General features: G+C 35.4%; 1 protein-coding gene across 3 annotated transcripts in view; it reads left to right on the plus strand.

Annotated features, from left to right (window-relative positions):
• Positions 1 to 27,546, plus strand: part of RELCH (RAB11 binding and LisH domain, coiled-coil and HEAT repeat containing) — an 84,848-nt gene that overhangs the window by 30,247 nt on the left and 27,055 nt on the right. For all 3 annotated transcript variants that reach the window (XM_057373127.1, XM_057373126.1, XM_057373125.1), the window contains exons 3-12: positions 3,243 to 3,314; positions 3,424 to 3,479; positions 3,594 to 3,707; positions 5,636 to 5,839; positions 5,928 to 6,019; positions 6,986 to 7,294; positions 11,606 to 11,681; positions 12,077 to 12,172; positions 20,836 to 20,948; positions 24,840 to 24,930. In XM_057373127.1, coding sequence (XP_057229110.1) covers positions 3,243 to 3,314; positions 3,424 to 3,479; positions 3,594 to 3,707; positions 5,636 to 5,839; positions 5,928 to 6,019; positions 6,986 to 7,294; positions 11,606 to 11,681; positions 12,077 to 12,172; positions 20,836 to 20,948; positions 24,840 to 24,930 — 1,223 coding nt within the window. The remainder of the gene's footprint in view (positions 1 to 3,242; positions 3,315 to 3,423; positions 3,480 to 3,593; positions 3,708 to 5,635; positions 5,840 to 5,927; positions 6,020 to 6,985; positions 7,295 to 11,605; positions 11,682 to 12,076; positions 12,173 to 20,835; positions 20,949 to 24,839; positions 24,931 to 27,546) is intronic.

Raw genomic sequence — 27,546 nt, forward strand, 5'->3', positions numbered from 1 at the left:
GCAGGTTGTTCTTTGTAGGTAACTCCTGAATCTATGATCCAATAACTTAAGAAGTCATTAACAAATGTGAGTCAATAGAATAAGACCCAKAAAAAAGTTAAATTTTGAAATTTCAAAGCTCAGCAGACAAACGACTCATTCTGGATATGCACCTCTCTTGTAAGAAGTATTAGATTAGCTGCATGAAAATTGAAACATTTAAAAATGCCTGATCTGAAAACCTTGGTCCAATGTATTGTTGCTTGCTTGAAAGATTCACCCATTTTTAGTCTTTGTAATTTTTTCAGTCTTTGTAATTTTTGTAAATTTTTCAGTCTTTGTAATTTTTTTCAGGATGGTGGCTGTAGTGTTCAGGAATTTTTAATAAAGAAAAAGCAGTAGAGCCATTGAAATGTGGAATAGTTTTCTCCCCGAAGACAAACTAAATCTTTCAGAAATGCCCTTTCCTTGTAGGAAGATTAAACAATCTCAAGGACCTAAATTTCTGTTCTTTGCTTTCCTGGTGTAGTGGAGTATCTSTTTGGTTCTTTCCTTTCCATGGCTRTCTTCAGCAGAARTTCTGTRCATCATTCTTAAGGAGTGTCAGCTCCTTCACAAAGTGCTAGGAGTTCTACATGTTATCAGCCCAGTGAARCATGAAGTTAAAGTTTAGCCGGCTTTATCAATGCTCCTGAAGGCATAACTTCAGCTTTGTAACAGGAGAGGGGGAGAGAGATCAGGTCATTTATATTAAAAGTCATTACTCCATAATGGTCACAAAGAAAGAGGCTAAAATGTTGCCTTTTTATTTAASAGAATGTTAGAGAATCAATAAATGGGGATTTCAATGGTACACAYGTTGAGTTAAAAATCATGACATACTTTGGTGGAAGATCACATTTCTTAACTCATAACTTAAAGAGCTTTTAATCACAGTTTTAACATTTGCCTGAAATGTTATAGCTATTTACATGTATGATTGTGTAAGCACCTACAAACTTCATCAGATAAAAGCTACATTTCTGACTGGCATGAAAGCATCCAGGTTTGTATGATGACAATTAATATGGTGGCATTAGTAAGATTAGATGAGGTACAACTGWAACAATGCTTTGTTGTGCTAGAATTATGTGCCTGTTGTGACATGCTATGAAGTGACAKCTTCTCAAATATACTGTGACTAGAATCTTCTATTATGTACCRGAAACATGCAGCAGAGTAATCTACTTTTAAGGTTGAGTGGGTAAAGTCCTAATGACTTCTAAGAATTTTCAGCATCATCACAGTTCACTAAAAATCAGTTCTTGCCGTCTGACATGGGTTTGTCTGACATGAGTTTTTTGGCTTTCTACACCTTCAGACATGTCGTATTCCTATTTCCCTTAATTGGATTCCTGAGTTTTTATAGTTTGCATTGTTTTTCTAACTTTTTTTTATTATTTCTATCATTCTAGTTCAGGGCACTCCTGATCTGCAACTGTTCTGGTTCTGAAAATATTTTACAAGAGTAAAATATTAACACATAGTCATTTCATAAGAAAAAAATATTTAATTTGAGTTCTTTAAAATTTTCAAAAAGTAACAAATTAGTATCTTATAACTAAGTGTGAATAAGTGACTCACTTGCAAGGAAGTGCTAAAATTAGGTACTTTACCKTAAGAGCATTTTCTGACTTTGTTGCACAGAAGTATTTGCAGATCAGCATTGCTGAATACTAGAGAGATTTTACATATTTTATTCATTGTATCCTCAGTTGCGCTTTTGTATYGCTGCAGTAAAATTCTGTGCATCAAACAAATTACTTTCATGTAGCAAATGTGGTGTACTGTAGTTATTCCTTCAGTTTTATGCAGAACTGCAAACTGAGTGAATCYTTTTTCCATGCATGCTAATGAGCAAAAGAGTCTCAGTAACAGRTGCTCAAAAGAGGAAACAGTTTTATTTGCAGCCTTCAGTAACACTTTTAACCAGCAAGGGCCAATGCAGTGTTTCTGTGTAAATATTTCAAAATGCTATGTTAAATTGTTTCCAGGTAGTGATTAGAAGTCCCCTTGAAACATTCTTGTTAAAAGTCACTAAGACATTTTTCCTTTTGCATGGAATAAAGTAGGTATGAAACTATTCTAAACAGGTTGTCTAACACTTCAGCATGGTAGGTGTTCTGTACTCATCTCTTCTAGTTAAGAGTCCTTCCTTCTGGTAATTGTATATTTAAGTGTGATTAGATTAATCTGAGTATGAGATTAGTGAAATGCATGTATTTTTCTGGTCGTCTCTTAGAACATCTAAGGAAACCTATGTAACTGTAAATGGCTATTAAAAGARCATTTGCTGTATGTTTTGCAAAGGTCCAAGAGGTTAAAATTGGAAGCCACCACATACATATGACCTCAGTATCAAAACACATGAAATCATAGTGCGCACAAATCATCACTGGCCCATTTTGGAAGAAACACTGAAACATGAGAAAAACGTAACAGTGACTAGGGGAGTGGAGAGGTGAAGTAGGTAATMATAGCAGTTAGAATTAAGTATTTTTGAATTTAAAGTTGACTGTTTGAAGATCACTGTAAATTTTTAAGAATAATGGTGCAAAGACTTTTTTTCTTTCAAGTTTCCTTATAAGTACTGGTCTTGTATATCTTTTCATTTTAATTCAATGAACTGAATTCAAAATCTAAATCAATAGTAGAAGATTCCTAAAACTCCACTRTTTTTAAATAGAAATTTAGAATGAGGTTATTCTTTTTAGTAAAATAAAGTACATTTTGAGATCTCCTATTTAAACTATTATTTTTTTTTTTTTTCCAAAAAAAAGTCTGTAGTTTCAACAGGACTATGCATTCACTTCACGGTTTAACTTTGCTACATGGAGACAGCTTCCTCTGCTGCCACCACATAWTTGCTTCATTTAGGTCTGTGCTCTGATTGCTCACATATTCCCCTTGCCCTAGGAAAACAAAACATTTTGCACTATCAGCTTCCAGATATTATCCAAAAACCTTACAGCGAGTCCTTGTCAGACAGCTTGAAATTTTGACTTAGCTAACCTAAGGCCAGTGAAACAATGGAAAACGTTCACCAGTTTGCTTTCAGACCAACTCTGCTGCATGTGTTCATAAGTTCCATAAAGATTGCATGCTTTATGTTTAATACAAACAGTATCTTTTTTTTCATACCCATCCTTGCTTTTTATATTTTATTTTTGTTTCCCTTGCCTTGGTTGGATGCCTGTGTGTGTTTAATCCAAATCCCTGTCCAGTCCTGGAGTTTGAACTACGGAAAGCCAAGGAGACCATACAGGCCCTTCGAGCCAACCTGACTCAGGCTGCAGGTGGTGTACATAAACCTTTTCTTAAGTCTCTACTTTAAACAATGTAGAAGTAGCTGAGCTCATCCTCTGTGAGAGTGTAAAATTTAGTTACTTTTTTTTTCCTCCCCAGAAAATGAAGTTCCTTTGCAGGAACGAAAAAATTATAAATCAAGTCCTGAAATTCAGGTAGGTGGCTGGTGATAAATGAGCTTTGCATCGGTTTTAATATGGATATGCTTCCAAAGTTGGAAGGARGTTAAACCAAAGATCTAGTGTATTGTTTTCTTTTTTTTTCTGCAGGAGCCAATCAGACCTCTTGAGAAAAGAGCTCTAAACTTCCTAGTTAATGAATTTTTATTGAAGAAYAGTTACAAGCTCACATCAATAACGTTTTCAGATGAAAATCATGATCAGGTAACATATGCTTGTGGGTTTATTTGGGATTCTTTACATGCCTGCTTTCCATATTCTGATCTTGTCATAAGTGAATGATTTTTCCTGTGCATGTAGTTTGCTTCATATAGAGGAGTACTCTTAAGGGTTAAATATGTTAGTTAGCATTTTCATATATAAACYATGGTTTGAAAACACAGCAGTTTGAGCAGTAGTTTCCCAAAATCTGGAGGAAGGAGCCAGAGTGCTTGCATTCTTTAGAGGAAACAAAACAAGAAGTGAAATACTGTGAATTATATACTTCCTTGGATTCTGGTGGAACAGAACAGGTTCGGTTAAACTCAAGGATCTGGATCKCAAACACAATCTTCTCTTTAACTCCTACTCAGCTGACTTGTGCAGGATTTGCAATTTACTCATTGTTTGATTTCTGGGCATATGTATGTGTGTGTGTGTGAGTATACTCAGTCACCTCATGGCATTGAGTACAGTATTGAAGACACTCTTAGTAATAACRTGTTATCCTAGATCTTTCCCAACATAGCTGTGCTTGGATACATTTTTCTTAAGATGATTACTTAWATATCTCTTGCATTTCATGGGAAGAGTATCATCAAATGTTTGGAAGGTTCTAGTTACATTCTGACTGTTTCTGGGCAGACAAAACACSCAGTAACATCAACACCCAATATGTATTCATCACTAAACTGGAATATTACCAGAAGAATTAAATACTGAATTTCATCCAGTTATGTCTCTAACTGGTCCTCCTATATTTTTCCTACATTCCATCTCTTAATCTATAATACAAATAGATTGTTAAATAGAATTTCTGAATAATCCACCTGAATATTTGTGCTTAACATCCAAATACTTGTGAGAATACAGCCCCCAAAAGAGAAAAGATAAATAGTTTATCCTGACTATTTGTGTTCTCAACTGGGTGTATTTTGTGTTTTGAGACAATTAGCAAAAAAAGAAAGTAAAATTCTTAATTCTAAAAGATAAGTATAAAGATACTGCAATTAACAAATAGTAGGCACATTTTTTCTACATTGTTCAAATAATACTTTCAGAAAATAATCTTCAAATAAATGTATGTGACTAGACTATGGAAAAAACAYAGTGAAGACTGTGAACAGCAGGAAACAAATACTTTAATGTCATTGAAGAGACCATCACAATGTTTGTGTAACAGTGCACATACTTATTTATGTATACAAGCATGGCATAATCTTGTACTAATAGGATGATAACATGTCCGTGAGAAAAGGAAGAATGTRAAGTGATAGTTTTAGACAGGAGTCCCTTGTTGTTTGCACCTCACTATCAGTCATCTACAGAGCTGCTTGAACTATTCTGGACATCAGTTGGAATTTCTTTACAGAAATGTTAAATGTTGGAACACCCTGGCCAGGGAGGTGTTGGAGTCACTGAGGTGTTCAGGAAGTGACTGGACATGGCTCTTAGTGCTCTGGTCTTGTTGACATGGTGATGATAGGTCAAAGATTGGACTCAATGATCTCAGAAGTCATTTCCAACCTAAATGATTCTGTGACTGTCTGCCTCAGGGAACTTACACCTGTACTTGTGAATGAAATGGGAACAAAACCATCTCTACCTTGTATCAACTGCATTATCTTCTGCTAGAATGTGAGCAATGTTATTTTTGATTCTGAAAAGTGTTCATATCTTCCAAAAAAGGTAACCCATGTGGTTTTGGAAGATCTTCTTACCTGGAGCTGTTTTAAGGGTGAAACTGCTTTGGTTCATGAAGTGGATCCTTCGTGTACTCTTGTTTCTTGCTGAGTTAAGCTTCAAGCTGATTTACTACGATGCAATCTTGATGTGATTATTTTGCTATTGCATCACGTGTGGTCAAATGAGGAAGAGAAATCAAAATAAAAGGAAGTATATGGTATGCTTTAGTTTYTCTTATTCTTTTGAAGGATTTTGAACTTTGGGATGATGTAGGATTGAACATTCCAAAACCTCCTGACCTGTTACAACTTTACCGTGACTTTGGAAACCATCATGTTACTGCGAGAGATGTGGTGGATGCATCAGTTGGTGTGGAAGATGATGAGTTAGAGGCTGACACTCCTATACTTGGGACCGTCCCTGTGTTTGAAACAACACCACAGTCAATAGAAGTAAGGCTGTACGGAAGAAATTTACAGCTGYTTGCTGTACTACATAACTTTATTGTACTAAACTCTTTTGTTTCTATCTTGTGTTTAGCAATGTTTAATAGTGCAAAAGTTAGAAGATCAAATTAGTGTGTTAAACAATGAGAAATGGTCTTTGATGGAACAAATCCAAAGACTTGAAAGGTATGTATCCGTCAACCTCCTCCACTGCTGATAAATGTTGAATAATAACTTCTCAGTGTTTTTCTAGCACATATATGAATACATAAATAGATGAAATACACCTAAATAGATGAAATTACTAGGAATTCTTCAGGGCAGGGCAGTCTTTCCTTTCAGTGAATGGTATTTGATTTAGAAAAATAAAGAGACTTCAAATTGACTATTTCCCTATTATTACCTATATAATTKAGTTTTGCAATCAGGTTTGTCCTTTCAATGTGACCACTTTTTTGGAGACAGAATCATTTCTGATGTGTTGTAYGCAGGTTTTTTCTTCAGTTGGTTTATGTCACTCCTTAGTGTGTGCAGCTTGCAAACACTATCAGAAAGATGCTTGTTTTAACATCTSATGTCTGTACAGTTTTTCTTTCTGAAGACCAAGATTAATGGACATGACAATATCTTTAACAGCAGAAAAAAAAAAAGATACTTTGAAAGTTTGGTCAAAACATGTGTAACTCCACTAAAGAAGTGTACTAATGCAGCATATGGGAGAGTGCTTAAATTTTAAGTGTCTTTATTGACCTGCGTAGTTACTGTTTCAAAGTCAGATATGATAGTACATATTGATTCATCAMTGGTATTTTAAGTTTTGCATCCTAGATAGTGTCAATTTGTGTCCCAGTGCTCAGATTTCAGCCAAAAGGAGATAAAACTGTTGCTACTCATTCATTGATGCACTCAGAGTGCAACATTTTTCCAGTTGCTAATTATTTTCTAAGTACGCAATGAAACCAGTGCTTATTTGAACAGTTTATGTGATRAAAGTTATTTCTGTTACAGTTTTTAAACATACATGAATTGAAGAGGGAGCTCTTGAGTATGTCGGCTTCTTCAGTATGGTGTCTTTATTTCTATGCTGCAGTCTTGTGATTTGAACAGCATTTGCATGAAAGCTACAAAAATATTTCATATTTTCTTTTTCAGTGAAATAGATCTTCTCAAGAATGAAAACTTTGCTGTGTCAACAGTTTATGGTGTAGCTCCCCATCCTTCTTTAAAACAAGTGCCTCTCACAGTCTCAGAGGACAATGGACGGTACTTGGATATCAAGAGCTCTGAGAATGACAATAAACATGGAAACACTGAGGAAACAAGCCTTGCTTTATCAGCAGAAGTGGATTCAAGGACTTCTAAAGATGATATGCTAAATTCTGTGCCCTCTAAAGAGACAGAGAAACTGTCCTCATGTGCTCCATCATCTAAAGCTGCAGTCCACTTTGATAAACCTAATAGGTTAGTGATAAGTTGTAAACTGCATGCTATAATTAAAAATTCTTGTAAAATGAGTAAATGTTTTTCTGGTAGTGAAATTCTGCCAAATGAATAGATCATTTGTGTTTTGAAGGCAAATAGAAGACTTAACATATGTCTAGGGTACRGTGCTGATATTTTTATGTTGTTTCTAATCTCTTTAGGAAGGAGTACMTATGACAAACCTACAGTTTTAGTATTAAGTTTCAGAATTTCTTTTTACTTTCTACTTGTTCCTAAAACCAGTCCTGTTTGTTGCAAAAAAAAAGGTAAAATCAGGATAGTGAATGGAAAGACAAGATGCATTTCCACTCTCTTTTAAGTTTTATTTCATAAATCTCTTCTGCTCTTGAAGAGTCGTCAGAAATAGTAAAATATATTTCTATGTAGATGTGTATTACTCTCCTAGAGAGCAGTACTATTTTTCATTTACTTATTTTTTAATGWTCAGAAAGGTATCTAATGGCATTCTGCTTCTTTGAGTTTTGATTTGGGGGCAAGCCTTCACTGGGTAGCTATGATTCTTCTAACCAAAACTGGGTATTCGTGTTGTGGTATTACTTGGAGGGTGAGTTTGTGTGTGTAAGTGTTCCTGAGAAAGCCTTTCTGACCTGTACAAGTGTTTTTATAGTGAAGAGGAGGGGAATTGAGTTGTTCATTAAGTGATAGATAAAGCCCTGTAGTCATCAGGAGTAATACAGACCACAAACGTAGTTAGAGTACGTACAACTTGTAATTGCTACCACTGTGGATGAAGATATGCAAGTAGATCACCTTATGATCTTACTGTTGCTGTTCCTAGGGAAGCAGGCAGCCATCCTTTGTACTTTGTTAGTTTCCTTAGCAATCTTTTGCTGGTGTTGATGTTGTAATTTGTTTCTAGAATTATCTTTCCATTTGAAAATACCAAGTAGAAATCTGTGTGACAGATGGAAAAATAAATGCAAGCTTGCAGTGGGGGGAAGAAAAAGAACTACTAAAAAGTTTCTTGCAAAACATAACTATTCTGCTTTTTCTGGATTTTCTGAACTTCTTGCATTGACTTTCAGGGCCACTTTTTCAGTGATAACTTCTAGAATTGGACAGCAGGAATGATTTCTTACTTCTGAACACAAATACTTTAGCCTCATACCAAATTATTCCTCTTACAGTTAACTATACTAGTGTTTTGCAGGAAAGTAAAGCAGCTTAGATCTTTCTGGAAAATGGTCAGAGGTTCCACTTAAGCTTTCCAGATTTTTTTTTTCGTTTTAAGTTTCTTTCATATCCTAGCTGAAAATCTAGTCTATGTAGTAATCAAAACTTGCAGCTGTTGTGCATTGATTGCTATGTACTTGTCTGCCTACTTTCATTTGGCTTGTTGCAAGTTTTTGTTGGCTACGATTGACTGTGRGTGCTGGGTGGCATTAAGTGCATGAATGCCACGATTGATGGTTTGGGGGTAGTGAGGATATATATCAAAATAGGAGTAAATCACTGTGTAAGGAACGAACTGTGTTTTTCCAGTGGGATTTATGACAGTAGAGTCTAGAACATAATTTGTTTTGCTGCTCACAGCTGTTTTAAATATAACTGCACATGGATTTATTTGAAAAGTAGTTCAATGAAATCATGAATCCCCATTGAGTTAACTCTGAGGTCCCTTCAATTGCAGTTCACTCCAGAAATAAGTAATGCATGTGTAATATGTAGCTATTTTTGTACTCTGCTTTGGGCTTAATATGTCAGTRAAGGGTCAAAGGAAAGCATATTTGATACTGTGTTTTATAGATAGTATCTAGTACTAAATTTTCTTCCTGGATTATGCCCTAGGTTTGTAATAATGCACTATTTTTTTCCACTAAAAAACAGATTATTTGTTAAGTGTTTTGAGATGTGTGGGAGAAGAGCACAATAGAAGTGCTGGATATTTATTGATTTAAATACAGGGTTATTTGTAGAAAACAATTACTATAGTTTATTCAGAATGTATTAAGGGTTAAAAAGCAAGACTCTATCCTAAAAGGCAAGATTGTTCTTACTGTATCTATGAAGTGTATTCTTGGCATAAATCTTGCCCAGATGGGAAGAGAGGATRGAAGGGGAAGTGAGCCTGCTTTGTGTGACTGCACTGAGAGCAGCTGTGCGTGCATGCTGGCAAATGAGGACATGGCCATCATTGGAAAAATGCCTCAGCTAACAGATTGCRGTAAAAAGCACTGGCAGTGGTTTAAATAGACTGCACCACATGTGTTTATTCAAYTGATTTAAGGTGTGTGGTAAATTCCACCAAATACAAGGTGTTTTCTCTATATAGCAGTCTTGGCTTTTTGAGTGAATTGACTCTTTTGTTCCAGAGTTAYATGGAATACRRTAGTAGTGCTTGCGTTTTTTATTCATTGTGTTTTCTTATAGTTGAACATCTTCGTTTCTGGCATCTGTTGGCCCTTGAAGAGACTTGCCACTGACTTGTGTGCAAGAGGCCTTGGTCTTTTATGGTTTCTGTCAAGCACAGCCATCAAGGATTTTGTTAGACTTCATTAAGGAGAAGATTTCTTGACTCCAAGTATAGCCAGCAATCGTAACAGGATCCACGCTGCCCAGAGCTTGCTGCTRTTTAACCCACAGGGAAATTCAGTGACATATTGTCATACTCAGTTTTCGGTCTCTGCAAAGTGGGAATAGAACTTTGCCCTTATGTAGGATTTTAATTAGGATTCCAAGTGGGAAAGAATCTGACATTTTGTAGAATGAATGCCAAGTTGAGGGGTAGCCTGGGCAAAGGGCTGGCCAAGGCCTTGCCTCTGTGTTAATGTTAAGCTGTTGCTTAATGTTAAGCTGTTGCTTTGCAATGCTTGCTTATGTTCTCCCAGTGTAGAAAAACTGCAGAGCTTTGAGTAGAGCCCGTAAATCTGTCAGTTAAGAATATTTTGCAGCATAAGGACTAATATATTGTGAAACAGAGGTGCTTTACAAATGGCTACCATTTAAATAGTTTAGTAACTTTTTTAAGTGAACCTTCCACAAAACCAAGCTGATTAGAATTAAAACAAGCTTCCTGAATTTAAATTTAAAATGTACTTTAAAAACCCATGCTATTAAGAAAAAACTTGATTTGAAGTAATAAATAGAAATTCTTATTTATAATAATTTTCTAAATAGTGAGAAGAGGAAAATTTTTATCTTTATTGTTATCCTCCAGGATTTGTTTAAATAATTATAAGTAGCAGCTTTGGTTCTTAATGTGMTTTTTTTCAGTTAGGAAATGGTGAATGGTGGTGTGTTTACTATAAGAAGTATTATGTTTCAATCTGCACATAATTGTTTGTAGGATTTTGTGCACTTGGGTGCATTTTTGAGGGTTCAAAGGTGTTACCAGTTTCCACTAAAAGATAGGAATTGCCTCCTCTCAGTGTYATTAGAGGATTCAAACAGCAGATKATGGTAATGGGCAAGATGCATTCTGTTCATGTTTTGGAAGACAAATGTTTTTCTTCTTTAAACACAGTGGATGAAACAGAGTTAGATTAGCATCTAAGTAGAGGCTTCAGATAGGGCAGACCAAGTTGTCATGACTGGGAAAATTAGGGTGCTGCTGCTTGCCTGTTTAATGTAATGGTCAGTAATTGCTTTCTGAGAACATTTCTGTCAGATTGTCCTCTACAGACAAGGCTGTTAGGAGGCTGTTATCAAGGTGTGCTTAGGGCTTTGAGTAGCTCGGCTGCATTGGCTGGTGCTGGATATGGCCATGAGGCAGTGCTTCTGCAGATGCACCCTGTATGAGGGCTTAGACAGCAGGTTAAGGTTRATTTTGAGGTTCTGGCTGMATTTGAATCCAACATTAGATCCCARAGTGGCAATTGRACMATTTCTGTTTTAAGCCTGARACTCSTAACTCGACTGACTACTGAGTGCTTTAATGCAATGTGCGGAATCAGAGCATTAAGCAAAAATACTGTTTCTTGTGATTTCTGTGCCCACCCCACCCWGTTTGCATAATTGTATGCTTCCTCTTGCCTAAGCTTCCTTTTCTTCATGCTTTAGTCCTATTTTTGTCTSTGCAGCAATTTGAAAGATGTTATATTTTTTGGAACTAAAAGTAACTTCTTAATTAGGACACTCAGGTTTTTTTCTTGCTACAAACTAAACATCCTAAAAATCAAAGATAATTTTAAAACTTCTGTAGTATGTATCACTTGAGCACACTTTCTGGGTGTCATTTTACCTAGCTGATTAAACCAGAGTGAAAGAACTTGGTTTATCACCTTTCTGATTTATGGTTTTCCCCCRCCTCCCTTTTTGATGTTATTTCAGGAAATTGTCACCAGCTTTCCATCAAGCACTACTGTCTTTCTGTCGGATGTCAGCAGACAGCCGTTTGGGATCRGAGGTATATTTTCCAGTTGACATAAATTAAAAGATCCTTACTTTGCATGGCAGCAATAGTTCAACGAGCAATAATTGCTTTGAAACAAGACATAGATGGAGAGGTGAATCTGTATGCATGAAAGTTAAGAAATAAAGATATACTTTCAGATTTTATGCTTAACATGAAACCTAGTCATGGAAGTGTAATTACTGGGAAGTTCTGAGTCTCTACAAGTGGATTAATGCTTTTGAAATTACTGATGCATCTAAAGYGTACAACTTAAGGTGTGGGAATAAATTAAATACTTTCCTGGTAAGTGATCAGCTTGCTGCAATTTTTATTATTCCTTCCAACCAAATGTTATTTTTCTGTCCCTGAGCTTTTATAAAAAGCAAACAAGCAACTTGTTTTTCCAGGTATCTCGGATTGCAGACAGTGAAAAAAGTGTCATGTTAATGTTGGGACGCTGCCTGCCTCACATTGTTCCTAATGTGCTGCTTGCAAAGCGAGAGGTGAGGAACCCAGAGCTTTTACATTTTATTTTTATCCTGATGTTTTGTTGTGCATTTTAAAGATGTTGKGTCTAATTTCATGAAAGTCTGTTACTTGCAATCATGTTCTTACTTTTGTGCATGCATGTCTGCTCCTAGAAAATGGTTTTACACCTCTGTCAGGTGAGTTCAGTAAACCTGCATGGTATCCTAATATTTCTTCCTCTGCTTAAGGCACCCATTAGCATTCAGCAAGACTGGTACTGTAGGTCCATCTGTTTGCGGTAGCACAAATGTTTTTGTTAGGGAGACTATGTCAATGTRTATTGTAAAGAGCAGGGACTATGAGTTCAAACATTTCTTTGCTTTATTTTGTCTATCAATTTAAATAAGGATTAATGTTCAGGTTCTTTTGCAGCGCTATGTACTTCAACAAAAAAAAAATTCAACAAAAGAAGTATTTTAATGTCTTTTTCTACAAGCTCCATGTATCAGCCAAGTAACAGTTAATCAAAAGTACCCCTTCGTAAGAAAATGAGCACTGCTGTTTATATGTTTTCCTTAAATTTAAAATGAAACCAACTAAAAAATGTGAACACGTTATGTGTATTTTGAATGTAATTGAAGGTGATGGTTTACATAATCATTCATGCTATGTAGCATACAAAAGGGAAGGAGAAAAAAAAAAGTATTGGTTTTGTTTTGCTTTGTGTAAATACTGCACTTTACCAAATGCATTAAAAAAAACCTGAAGAAGACATAGCAAACAAAAATTCAGTGTCATTAAAGTTGATACTGAAATAAAGGGTTTGAAGTAGCACAGCTTGTTGAGCAAGTTTAAGTCCTTGTTGAGGGGACCTACAGTATGGTAGACTTAGTTGTATGTTGTGCATAAATTCATTTTAAGGCTTTGAAAATTCCTCAAGAAATTTGTACTGATCCTATAATCTAAAATTTTATACCATACAAGTGATTATCAGCAACTGACATGGTGAATTTGAGATATGTACCATGTTTTGAACATTCATGAAAGGCTTTTTTTTCTGAGGGGGTGGGGGTGTTCACTGGGTGCTCTGGAAATGCTTTTGTCTTTCACAATAATTCCGTGAAAGTTCCTGGATCAGTGCTTAATTTCTGATTTCTTACTTAYTCCTTTCCTTCCTTCTGCTTGGCAGGATGTGCTATTTTGGCTTCTTTTCACAGCTTGTAGTTTAATCTGTATAATGTATTGGATATATTTGTGACCTTTTAGTCTGTTTCCTGTTTAGGTTGTTTTACATTGAAAATTACATTTGATTAAARCTATTTTTGCCTTAATTTACCTGTTTCAGTTTAATTGAAAAAACCTTAAATGAGAATTGAGTTATTGGATTACACGGGTGCTTAATGGTTTGAGAATTGAAATTTGCTTTAAAAATACCTTGTTTTAGCTACCTGCCACCTGTTGCTAAAACTATGGTAATGCTCTTTCTGATGGAGTCATAGAACTTGAAGGAAAAGTTGGGTAGACCATCTGTTACTATTTGTTAATATCAATATTATGAAAARCTAACCTAAGAACTAAGCTCTCTTGAATAAGGTGTAGCTTTGAGTCTTGTCCAAAAAAAAAATTATAATCAGACTTTTGCACAGAGAAGTGGTGTAAAACTATACCTGAAGATACTACTTTGAGAGAGATGTGTAACAGGTTCAGATCACAGTGCAAAGTGATCACCAGCCTGTTCTGAAACAAGAATGGTAGTATTTAAGATCTTACACTGTCAGTGTGTTAGGATGAGAGCTGAAACAGATAGTTCAACTCCCTGAAATACCTGTATTCTTTGAACATTTATAATGTTGAAATTGATTGCAAATTCTTAAGCTGGAAATTAGGTGCTATACATCTTCGTTTTGGAGAAACTGGGTTTGTGGAGGTTGACAATCTCTCAGTAGTTGTCCTTTAGCAGAGATTCAGAAGCCATTTTTTCCTATGCTTTTAAGCATCTTAAGGTCAGTAGCAGCATGCCTGAGCTGGTAGTAAGTGTTCCAGCTACTATTATTGTTAACTTTTTGGAAATGGTTTCTTATTTTTGTGTATTGGTGCAGGTTTAATTGTTCTTCAATATCTGTAGTTTACTTTCCAGTGGAAGGTAAGGTATTGAGTAGGGTGGCTGAGGGGATCATTTTAGTTGTTTCTATAAAAGCAGTTGAACTAGGTAAAATCAATAATGCATCATACAGGCAATTGCCTCAAAGCAATTAGTAGTCATTAGAATTCCATGTAAAAACATAAAAATTTAATTTTGTTTATATCTCAAGTGTCTAGGATATCTTAACTTCCTGAAAATGTTTATATCAAGATTTAAATTTGTATRTGAATGCACTCACAAATAAAGGAGGTATGCAATTCAAGTAAAAGTGGAATGAGGAATAACAAAATGCTACAACTAATTCTTAAAACAAACACAAATAGAAAACAAACAAAAAAAAAACCACAAAAAAAAAAGGCTGTATGCAGTCTGTGATAACACTTCTTGCAGATGAGCAGCTTGGGTTCATAAAAATTTATCTGCATTGAAATCTGCTTTCTCAATTGTTTCTATCTCAATGAGTTTTTATCCCTTAAAATACAGTAACAACTAAAAAATTCAAAAGTAAAATCAGCCTCCTTCTATTTGTTAAGAAGTATACCATAAAAAAAATTTCTTTGGCTACAATGTAATTAGAGAGAATCAGTCTTTTACAATTTTTGCAATAACTAATCAGTGCAATACTCATTTTTCACGCTTTCTAAGATSTAAAATTCAATGTTTTTTTGTCAGGAAACTGAAGTTTGTTTGTATGTACAACTTCCACACTCTGCAGTATGGAGTCCTTTAATGAAGTTTGGCCCAGAGTAAACTTTTTGCTTGATATGTTACTACTCTTGTTTTTAATCAACACTTTTTAAAAATTATTTACATCTTTCTTTTGCCCARTATTCCAGTGTTAGTCTTTTTAACTTCCATTTGTGTTATGCTAACTTAGCAAAATCATTGCAGTGATGGTCTACTGAATATGCACCATGAAATAGTTATACTGAGAAACTCTTATTTATAGAGTTCAACATATTAAGAATGGAGTTTTGCTTTTGTTTGTRAAGTTGAATCAAAGATAATGTTGAATCTTCAGATTCTGAATTGCCATTCTCAACTCCACTAGGTTTCCACCGTAGACTGAAAGTTAATCACATTAATGTGCAGTAACTGCACATAAATATCACCAAGGCACTTTAATTCTTTGATATTTTTTGTAGGTAGCTGTCTCTTGAAACACAGTAAGTAGAGTTGAGTATCTTACTACAAATTTTCATCTCAGTCTTACACTTTAAAAGCCATAAAATACTGGCTTTGTTAAAGACATGTAAAAGAATACTGTGTCAGATCTTGGCACTCAATTGTCTGTTTTCAGAGGTGTGTCAAGCAGATTTCATTCTGGTTGCATATGGGTGCAGGTACACATGCCTGAGTTGCTGGGCATGAAAGTAATCTGTTTTCAGTATCTTCTAAATGACCGTTTTAATTTCRCAATGTAGGGGAGAATAAAGAGCATTTACAATACTTTGTTACTCCATAAAACTTAGATTGATGTAGACTTCTATAAATTATGTTTCTAAAAAACAGGGATAGTGTTGACCACAGCCTGTTTGYTGGTCCTTTTCTGTTTTGCATGCAATGTTGGTTTTGGTTTGCAGGGCTTTTTTGTTCTGGGGGTGAGGGTGCTCCGTAACATGAGACATAACTGGTTTTTAATTAAAGTCCTTTAGTTCCCATCTCCTCAATATGAGGGCCTAGTGCAGTTTTCTTAGGGTAAAATAGCTCGATCTTGTAGAGCATCCTTTTCATCTCTTGTCTGAAAGCCCATGTCTTTCAACACTTTGTCTGTAAAGCTTACATAATTAATGGATGCAWGGAGTTGAATTTTATGTTTATGAATTGAATTGCCTGTTTTTACTAGTTGTATCACAAACTTTATATGCATGTTTTCAAATAAGCGGTAGATAGACACAAAGAAATACAAAGTTTTTTCACATCCGTACCTGCATTGATTCTTATGTGAAAGCATCCCTTTGGGATCTCTGAGAGGTTTAYCTTGGATCCTGGAATAATAGTCTCACCCCATGAAAGGTAATTAGATCTGTGATTTTAATATTGGTAAGATYAGCRTCACAAAGTTTTGAGTCATGYKTTAATCCTGTGATTAAATGTTATTYGCATTTTCAAACTAAAAGCATGAATTCTGAACTTCAAGTACATTCTTGCTCAAGAGAGGTCCCTACCAGTGGTTTGTTGGTACCTGCAGCTATTTCAATTGCAGACAAAAGGATTATTTCATTTTATTTATTTGTTGCAATGTGCTAAGTTACAGAATAGTTTTAACATAGCATTGGTTCAGAATATAAGCATTGAATATTAAAGAAGATTGAAAGGAACACATTGACAAAATCGATCATGTCATTCYGGTTTATATACTGTCACCTGCTTGCAATATTTATATTAATATTTGGCATAGTAAAAAATACTGTTATTTGAACCTACTGAAGTAACTAGTCTTGACACTTAACACTAGTTAAATTTGTTCTTTGAGAGAATTATTTTACTTATGTACATTCCAACAAGAAGACAGTCATTAGTGAAAGAAACTAAAATGTAGAAGACTTGTTGGAATGTTTAGCAAAACATAGTTACAATGATGGAARCAGCACAGAAAATTCCTTGCTGCCTTCTAAGATGCTCACTATATGATGCACTTAAAAAAAACCCAGTTTAATATTTTGTTTTAATACATTTAATATGTTGGAGGARCTCTCTTGTATGTAGTTTAGGTGGTACTAATTACTATTAAAGWYACATTCTTTTGACCACAATGWAGAGCTACTCCWTATGCCTATGTAAATGTTGCCTTTRTTGAGAACTTTATCAACTCARTTAGTGAATCATTTTCAAACATAATGGAACAAGTTAGTTAGGAGGAAGTTGTCCAGAGGTGGTAGGGTGAGAAGGATGTGAGTTCTTCTTTGGAGAGACCTACTTGTAGAGTTACACAGAAGTAGAGCAGAAAGAATATGGTCTGTTTCAGTTCCCTTGTGCAATGTGTTAGGTCAGCCTCTTAGCACTGTCTGTCAGTCACCTGTTTGTAGCTTCTCTCACAGTAAAACCAAAATAACTTTTCTCCTTTCTCCATCTCTGGTAGCTCACAGATAAAAACTGCCTCAAATACAAACTTGGCTTTTCAGTGGTAGAGGTGGGACCTGTGACACAGGATGTTTTGTTGCATCAAGCTACAAGTGCTGGCAATGTTACTGTGTCAGTCTCCTTGGAATCTAACAGGAAAACCCTATCAAAGCTCTGGAAGTCACTCCTGCCATGGTCATAGTCACTCCTGTTGACTAATACCAACACAAACTATCAAAACYCTTGTTCTGAACTCAGGCAAAAGAGAAAAGAAGGACTTGGAGATTAACAGGATGTTTAGAAGGGATCCCAGATCAACAGGAGAGTTGTTGGCCTTTTTGCAATTTAGGTTCTTGCTTTTTGACTGTCAGCACAAGTGGTATTTCTTCCCAAGGAATGCAGAGTGTTTCAAATAGCACTGGAAGTCCACTCCTTGATTTTTAATATASAGAGTCTTAATATCATGTTGTGAACTTTCCTCTTGAATTTAAACAGCTAAATACTGATCTTACCGTGTCTTACTAGAAAATTACTACTTTCTATACCTTCTCTGCTGCTTTCAAGAATGAAAAATTGGAGATTTGTTAAACAAATCTACATCAAAGGCATGACCCTTAGCTACAGGAAGAAATGAGCTCAAACCTACCTGTAGGCTGGTTTTTGTTCTTAACAGTCCCAAATGTCTTGAAGAGAATCTACCCCTTAKAAGTCTTTGGGAGACTTCACTTGACCTATTTTATCCCTCTGTAGAGCAGTTTTGTTCTTCTGGTCCCACAGTSCCCTTCGCTTCCAGTTTTACCTTCCTGTTCATTAGGGCTATAGGGAGTACAGAAAACACTGTTCAAGACTTCTCACTGTTTCTCCACTCCCCTTAATAGAAGGAACTGTAGAAGCACTGATGCAGCGATGCAGACAACACTCTCTTCTCCCATAGTATGCATGAGAGATTGTGACCAATGGACAAGAAAATACAGCTAATTCCGTCAGCTGTAATAACCAGCTTTCTGCAAGGTAAAGAACCAGCCTTGTATCTGCCCCATGTCAATGCTGTTAGGTTTCTCATTAGTCTTTCAGACACAAGGCAGTGGTTTCTAGGTGAATAATCTCAGGTGTTTTCCTTTCATGCAGACTCTGCTGGAAAAAGACAGTAATTGTTTTTTGTAAGGAAATTTTTTGTAAGGAAAACCAATGTTTTCCTTAAATTCAGTAAGCAGCTTTAAAAATTCCCGCCTCATGGCACTGTTTTAAAATCCAGCAGTAGTTCTCAGTAAACAGTTGTGATTTTTGAGTAGGTACTCAAACATACTGAGAGGGTGAAGTCAATGTGATGGTTTCAACAGATGAAAAAACAAAATCCCCATACATGTCCTATTCCATGGGTTATATTCTTTTTAAAGTTTTTCTTAGGAGTGCTTAAGAATACTTGCAAGAGCAGTTGGATAATGAGAACATAGGATAGATTTCAGATCGTTAGATATCACTAAAGTAACACATGTTTATTTAGGCTTAAGGTTTTTCAATGAACTTTATTCTTTATGGTGTAGGTAGTAATTTTGTTCTGTATGTACAAAGTGCAGTCAGATTTTCTATTTTAAAGATTTTACTTTTATGTGTAAGTAGTGGTATTTAGAGTGATGTTGGGGGCTGATATTATTTTAGTAATAGTCTTTCAAATCCTTTTCAATTAAAGCAGTGTCTGCAGCACAAAAAAATTGAATAGGTTTGACTATTCAAACCTGACTTTTCAGAACTTTAAATAGGCAAAAATATAAGTACCCAAAAATAATAAAATGTAACATGCAAATTCTAGAGGGAAAGAAGCTCTCAGCTGAAGAAAGTTTAGTTCTTCATGAAATTTAATTTGTAAAGTTTTTTTAATGCAGGTCTTCAGTTAACGTTATTTTGTGTTGTGTGACACTTATTTAAAAACAACCCCCTGTTACTCTTAAAAGTATTAAGAAATGGAAATGTTCAAATTACTCAAATTTGTTTTTCACTCTCCTCTCCTTTCAGATCTTTTTAAGTGATAGGTAGGATATTTCCATGTTGTTTCCTCTGTAATAAATTCCCTGATCTGTATCACAGTTGAGTTGAATATTGCCAAAATAGCATCCATAATCACAGAATGATAAAATACGGTTTAGGTTGTGTCCTGAACGTATTTGGGAATGGAAAATAGCTCACTGAGTAGAATTCTTGTAAAATGGAAAAAAGCTTGTCAGGAGTTAAGTAGCTTAGTCACTGCTCTAAAATGGAGTATTGTTCTATGTTTCATATAAACATAGCTCTTGCTGTTCAGGAAAATACAGATTGAGCAGTGAGGATGTTGTCAGTGGTGTTYCCACAAGTCCACAAGAATATCGTGATTAGGTCACTTTGAATGTCTGCAAGGAGAAATTGGCAGCTCCCTGTGAAGTCATTCCAAACAACCACAGGTTGTTTTCCAGGTTTCGTATAATCTCTGCTACTAACATTAGATGTGTTTCCCGCTGTGACCTGCTTATTTGTCACCATTTAATAATTCACAAAAAGTCTTTCTGCTGAAAATGGCTCCAAAATACACAGTACGTGTGCGAGGTAATCTCCAGATTACTTGCCTATGYTTTTTGCAGACATTTAGGTTTGTCTTATTCTTTTTTCCTGACCTCCCAGTGTGGTGTTTCTGTCTCTAAGGTATTAAATCACCTAGAAGCTGTCTGGTTTCCAAATTCAGTTAGAGTAAAAGCTCACGTTAACAAGGTCAAGGGAAGGGACTTCCAGAAAATGTTTTAGAAACATTTGTTTCTTCTGGGAATGAATACCATGAGCTTTATAGGTGTATTTAGAAAGGTGGAGGTCTTCACTATGAACGTCCTTATATTTCCTCTCAGTGTTTTTCAGCGTTTTCTTCATAATTTGTTCCTTAAGGGATTTTAATTGCTCCATAAAGAAAATTCAGCTTCAGAGATTACTTCTGTATGGAAAGAAAAATCAGAAAGCCTTTACAAAAGTCAGATAGTTCTCTGTCAACGCAAAATATATCTGCAGTCACCTTTACCAATGTATGTTTCTCAATGCTTATTCAAAGTTGTGCACAAAACTGTGTGCATGCTTAATTGGAAATTTTAATCTTYAACTTCATGGCATTTTTTCATAGGAGCTTTGTTCCATAGATGTCTGTGGAGCTCCAGTTCAGTAGAAGCCATTGGAACCATAATTGTTCTTTAATTCTGGTTACAGGTGACCTGCATATGTTAATTGTATCTTTGCAGAGCTTTTCATTTTATGTGCCGGTTCTCCTCTGATTTTTCCTAGCAGGAAAATAATTCTAACTTTTGTAGACTTTCATTTTCCTCAGGTCACTTAATAAGACATCACAACTCTAAAGTATCTTTTCTAAGTGTTTTGATGTTATGTGACTAGATTTATCTTCTTAGTTTCTTTTGGTGTTAATGAATGTATGCCCAAAGCGATTTTACTTTGTTTGGTTTTCCCCTACCCACTACTTTTTAGGAGCTGATCCCACTCATACTGTGTACAGCCTGCCTTCATCCTGAACCCAAAGAGAGAGATCAGCTTCTACACATACTGTTCAATTTGATCAAACGGCCAGATGATGAGCAAAGGTGTGTTTGCGCTTGTGTGGTACGGGACAAGCAGGAACTTTCTTCTCTGTCAAAGCAGCAGAACTAATAGAAATTGGATATTATTGGGTGATATTAAACAAGTTTCATTTCTGCTGATACTTTGCTTATATAGTGTTGACAAATTTATGCCAACTTCAGGACTTTCCATTTCCATGACCTRTACTTCCTGATTACTGAAATGTGAGAATGTGCTTTTAAGCTGCGGTGTAACATTTCAGTTCCTTTTTTTTAAAGATGAACTGAAACTGTTTTGTTAAAATGGTCTTTAACATCATAATGCTTAGCACTGGTTGATGTAGAAATCAAAACAACTTTTTTTTTTAAACCTTAGTGTGTCTTAGTGACCTACATGCCTGTTAAGATAACCATGACATTTGGTTGTGGAAAGTAGTGCTCTTTCTAYTTATAGCTCGTTACTATGAGCAATAAAAATGCAGAAAAATGTGGCAGTGATTTATGTCTGACAAATGTTAAGAAGTTTGTTTCATGTTAGTTAAGACTCTGGAAAAAATTACACCTTTTGTTCTGTAAATTTAATTCTTCCCTATTGCTCAGGAAATCTTTGTACTGATCTTGAGAATATCCTTAAGGTTGAAAGACAGTACCCAAGCTGGTATGTTTCCTTTTCTTAACTGTGGAAAGATTTTTCATGTTTAATTTGTAGCTCTTCCATTATTTTCATTAGACATGTTTTGTAAAGCATCTATATCTATTGCTCTAGGCTGTCTTCAGACAAAATAGGCTTTATAAAATAAGTGGAAAGCATTTCTTTGGGACATTCTCCAAAATTGAAGTGTGCTGGCATCCTTCTAAACAGTTCSCATGGTAAAGTTTAGAGATCAGGAATACTTGAAAGCCATGGCTTTGGAGAAAAAAAAGGCTTAAATAAWCAAAAGCAACTTGTATTGTAGTGGCACTGCGAAGATAGAAGTTACGAAAGATGCAGTCCTGGTTCTACATTGGATCTGTTTTTGTAATGTTTTAAATTTCCCATGTGGATTGAGAAGCTAAATTAATTTGTGGTTGAAGKGGAAGGAAATTATATCTCTCTTGGATTCTCTTGTGGTGCATTTGTTGCAGGGTTGGTGGCCTATCAAGCAGACTTTTCATACCCCCCCTTGGGTGCATTAGGTGTATCTTTTCCAGCAGTTAAGAAAGAAGAAAATCAAACCRTTTTTCCCTTGAATTTCTTCTTTCTTTGTAGTGAATTAGAGATTTATGTCTAAAAATAACTTGTTTTCATTGGAAATTTAGGAAGAATAGTCTGCCATAAACCCCAGGACAGAACATGCATATTCGTGAAATAAATTTGCAGACATAGAAATAATAAAGGTGCCATAACCTGATGGAAAACCAGTGAAGATTCCATCAAATAAAAGGAATTCTGAATACTAATTAAATAGAAAATACTTATTCAGAATTTCAGGGGAGGTTATATGGATTTGTATAGAAGTGTATGTTTTGTTTTTATCTAGATACATTTAAATAATATTTTAGCAGTCTTGTGCAATATGAAGTGAGCAAAGACATTCAGGTTTAGTCACCAGAATGATGATGTTAATTATGTCTTATTTGTTTACCTTCTGCTATACTGTACAGACCCATGTTGATCTAACTGCTGATCAGTTGACATTTTTAATTTGCTAAATGCAAGAGACTGAAATATGACCTTGCATTTCTAAGAATTTACCAATTTAAATAAGTATTTTGTTTTACAAGGTCAAATACCCGAAGTATGTTAACAATTATGCAGAAAGCCTGGGTTATGCTTCTTGCCCATGGGAGATGCTTTTTGGTGCTTGGCATATTGCTGAAGTTTTTTTCACTATTTATTTAGCAAGGCCACTTTTATCCTGAAGGCTTTACTCATTTATGCCCCATTCAGCTTTTAAAAATGCCTATCAAATTCTCTCCTGCAAAGGAATAAAAATGTGTTCACATAACCTTCTCTTTGTACTATTACATTAGTTTTGGAGGCTAGGAGCCATGAAGAAGTGAAATTAATGTTTGTCTCTGACAGGACAAGATTAAAACCTTGCTTCGGTCACCTCTTACTGAGATCCTTACAACCTGCCTTTCCCTGAAATGCCTACTGTTGTCAAATACTTTTTTATATAGTTGCAGTAAAATATTTAAAATCTTATTTTTTTATATTTTTTTAATATCTTCAAATACTCATCTCTGTAACAGGGCAAAAGGTAATCTGACTTAATTTGAGATTTCCTGGAACTTCTTTTAAACTGTTTGATTTAAGAAAAAATATTTTGGTTTATCCCATTTCTAATGCAGAAAATTTCAAGTGATTACTGGTTACTGCTATTTTCTCTTATCTTAAAAATGTGTATTCTGTTGCCCAGTTCTGTGATTAGGTGCARTGTATAGCACCAAATTGTATATTTTTGTTGTATAACAAACGCCTGTGTTGTTTGCAGTAGAACTCAGCATTACCACAGGCTTTTGTCTCCATATTGCTATCAGTTGTTGTTTTCTTGAGTCTTACCTGTTTTAGTTTTCTCCCTACCTCTTACCTTGATCAAAGGCCAAGTTCTCTGTTTGTGATAGAAAGGTAAAAAACCCAAACACACACAAAACWAAAGAACTTGCTCTGACTGTTGGCCTAAGGAATGCTGGGATTAAAAAAAAAACTTTTGATATGATCTTTCTCTTAAAAGGATATTTAAAGTGAATGAGCTTTTTTTTATGGAGTATGTTCTCTAAGGGATTATGAAATAACCAGCAGAATATCTGCCTTTCAACCTTAAGGGGATGCTATTGGTATAATAAATATTTAGGAGTCTAGACATAAGACTAAAATGGTAAATAAATTCTGGCACATATTCCATTATTCAGTAATAATAATAAGCTCTGAGTAGTATCCTAATCTTACTGAGGAGGTGATAAAATCAGTCTTATGTCGACACATTGTCATTTGGTTGTTGAAGAGTTCATATAGGCACTAAAAGTAAATAGAATTTGTGAATTGCATGCAAAGTTGGTATTATTCCAATCCTATCAGTAGGAGAAACAGAAGTAAAAGCATCTTAGCAAGATATTCTCATTAAATAAAATATCAAAAATGGCAGTTAAGTACAATCTTACTGAAATTTTAAATATACCTCTGTGCCTGTGAAATTGATGGAACAATGGTAATTGCTTGCGAACTTTGAGGAAAGATTAAAATGTAAGAATATGAATACAGATTATCATAGATACTATTGGTTGATTAAGTTCTTTCATTTTGCAGTGGCCTTTAAAAGATTCATCACATGAGTGAAGTCCAGTATTTTGTRAGAGTTGACAGTAACTTGCATGTTAGAATGTTGCAAAGCCATGTCATAAAGAACTAAGTTACTTTCTTCAAACAAAGCTTCATTAAATCTCACAAATATATCTAACTAAAATCAACGTACTTCAGTAAAATACTGCTAGTATGATAGTATTAGGTAGTTTAGATACTTTYATTGCATGTTAGTATTCTGTAATAAGAATTAAATGAGAGATTTAGTCAGGGTCCCAATCTCAGACGTTAGAAAATCAGAAATACCCCTATCGGAGATTTTCAGGCTCTGCTTTCTGGGGTTTAAGATCTGCAAGATTTTGGAAGAGACATATTAAATATAAAACAAGGTAAAATCGTGGAATAGTTTGGAAGGGACATTTCAAGGTCATCTAAGCAAATCCCTTCCTGCAATGAGCAGGGACAGTAGTGGCTTTCAGTTTAATATTTAGTCTTTAAGTGTATGGGGTGAAACCTTTACTGYTGACAACTACTTATTGCCTCTCACCATCTACTTTGCCCAACTTAAAGAATGTATGTTATATAGTATAGAATTTTATAAACAGATTAAAGCTTTAAATTTATATTTTCAGACAGATGATCCTGACTGGGTGTGTGGCATTTGCCCGACATGTTGGACCAACACGTGTTGAAGCTGAACTTTTACCGCAGTGCTGGGAGCAGGTAACTGAYTATCTTTTGCTTTACTTTGGAAAAATCAGTTAAAATTTTATAAATTTGAATTTTATTTGAGGAGGAGATTTTGGTTTTGTTTTTCATTGAATGGCTGTTCAAAGTATTTGAATGTTCTTTGTTCTCATCATATATGTATGTCTTTCTGTAACATTAAAAACACTTCAGAAGCAAAATGCTTATTAAAGGMTTTCTGGACATTCTAGTTACCTGCTGCTGAATAAGCTTGTTAAATGTAGGTACACACATGTTCATCTTCAGTGTTATGTAACCTATAACTAAGTAGGTACCTCTRTAATTTGTACTGTACCTTCCAGCCTGTTGGAGATCCATTTTCGTTCAAAGATTTTATTTGCTGGGGTTTTTTTTTAARTATTGCATKAAGTCCTTGGAGCAGTGTCCAAACTTTAASTAGCTTAAATTCTTAACAGAAAATCAAAGACCAAAGTAGTCATTAGTAAGTCCCCTGTAGATGGGCACCTGTGAGATTAGCCTGAAGTTTACATGTCACTTCTAGAATCACAGTGATCTTTTTCTGATACTGTAAATTAATAGAAATAACTGGACAACCAAACTGAAATGTTTTTATTGTTTCATCTGAGGCATAGAAGCAGAACAACAGGAATTCAGGTGAAAATGTGTTATATTTTCCTACAGTGAAGGAAAGGGAGTTCATCATTGCCTAAAAAGAAAATGGATAACTAAGGCATTATGGAGTGGGAATGCCTGCTTTGATGGCAGAGTCTTTCTGGTCTGGTAGTTTTCTACTATTTCTTGCATAACACAGCAATCTGTGTTCCATAGTGCAGTCTAAGTTTTAATGGCCTTAATGCTTTCTGACAGTAGAAGTATGTATTTTATGCAGCATTTGTGTTTGTTGTGAATGGCTGATGTATCTGTTGATTAAGGGAAGGTCTCATGACAGTAATTGTTTGAAAGGAGCCATATAAAGAATTCTGTATTTTTGCCTAATTTTGTAAGTAACATTTTGTTTTCTTAAGTGCTCATGAAATTTAAATAGTGCTTGAGAAAAACTGTCTCACCTCAGTAAGAGCACATTTTTCTCATCTGCTTGCTAATTGCTGATGCAAAAGAGAAATGAGTCCAACTGAAACAGTGCAGCATATCAGGCTGCCAAGTCATAGTGCACTTAGTTACTACCGTTTGCCAGACTTTGTTTGCAGTACTGGAACCAGGTCATTGATTTCTCCAGAAAAATACCAGCTGAATCTTACTGTCAAAGGAACCCAGTATACTCATTATTTTCTACCTTTTTGCAGTAGATACGTAAATCATGGAAAGTGTTCATGCTGTTGGTCTCCAACCGAAATCTTTTTACAGATGCAAAGGACTGGGCCCTCAGAAAATTCATCATTTTCTTCCAGTTTTCAGGACAGTCTTTGTAAACTTTCTTTCTGCTCTTTTGCAGGTAAAATTTGGTTACTGACTCAGTTGAAGGCTCTGTGAATGCTAAAAGTTCACTTAGAATAGTGACCAGTTATTGGCTTCCGAAGTTGCAATACTGCTTATTAAAGACAAAAGAAAAAGGAATTGCAACAAACATTTTAGTTTCCAAGGGCTAATGATCTTCTTCCCTAAACACAAACCTGATAGAAATCTGAGTCTTTTTTTTCCTCCAGTGTGTCAGAATGTCTTTGCAATGTCAGAGGTGGTATTTATATTGCCATGCCAGGCCACCTAAACCAGCTGTAACTAGTCATTGCTGTTTCSCTCAAGTAGGCAGAGCTCCAGAAGGTGAAGTGGGTCTCTGTTACCAGTAGGGAATTGGCATTTGAAAAGGTGGCCTGTAAGTCTAAGATTTTATAATAAAATCCATAGAACCATAAAAAGGTTAGGGTTGGAGCCCAATTTGGATGGGGCATCCACATTGCTTCTCTGGGCAACCTGTTCCAGTGCCTCACCACCATCACAAATTTCTTCTTAGTAAGTTTAAAGCAGCCTCTCACTTGTCCATAATGTTTTTCGTCTATGAAATAKCCAAACTTCCAAAAACTATTACAGGTGTTCTACTGATGAGTGAATGCAAAATAATGACAGACACACTGAAAAAAGATTCTCCCATGCTTGAGACTTCAGTTTAGTCCTGAAGCTTACAATTTGTTAATTTAAGTCTCTTTGAAATAATCTTTTCTACACTTCATTCTTGAGAGAGTTCTTGATAATTTCATACCAGAATAGCAAGAGAATTGATGACATCAGTATTATGTCATTTGTCAGGCACCATTGTTGAGTGTGCTGAGCCAATCATGTCAGAAAGCTGTCAGGCTGGTTGAGATGTTTGGAAATGCCTTGTAAGATTGATTGCTYCCAGGAGGTGATGTGAGGCAGGCTGGCCTGTTTTTCATTGGGTCCACTGTCTTGCCCTTCCTGAGGATAGCAGTGACATCTGCTTTTTTCCAGTCCTCAGGAACTTCCCCCACTGCCACAACATTTTGTTAATTGTCAAGAGTGTTCTTGAAAATGCATCAGCCGGATCCTTGAGCACTCATGGGTACATCCCCATCAGGGTCCRCAGACTAGTGTATGTCGGATTTCTTCAAGTGTTTCCTGGCCTGCTAGTTCTCTACCAAAGTTCCTCCTTGTGCC

Source organism: Malurus melanocephalus, unplaced genomic scaffold (assembly GCF_030028575.1).
Source record: "Malurus melanocephalus ecotype Western Australia unplaced genomic scaffold, MMel_1.1 scaffold_187, whole genome shotgun sequence".
NCBI lineage: Eukaryota > Metazoa > Chordata > Aves > Passeriformes > Maluridae > Malurus > Malurus melanocephalus.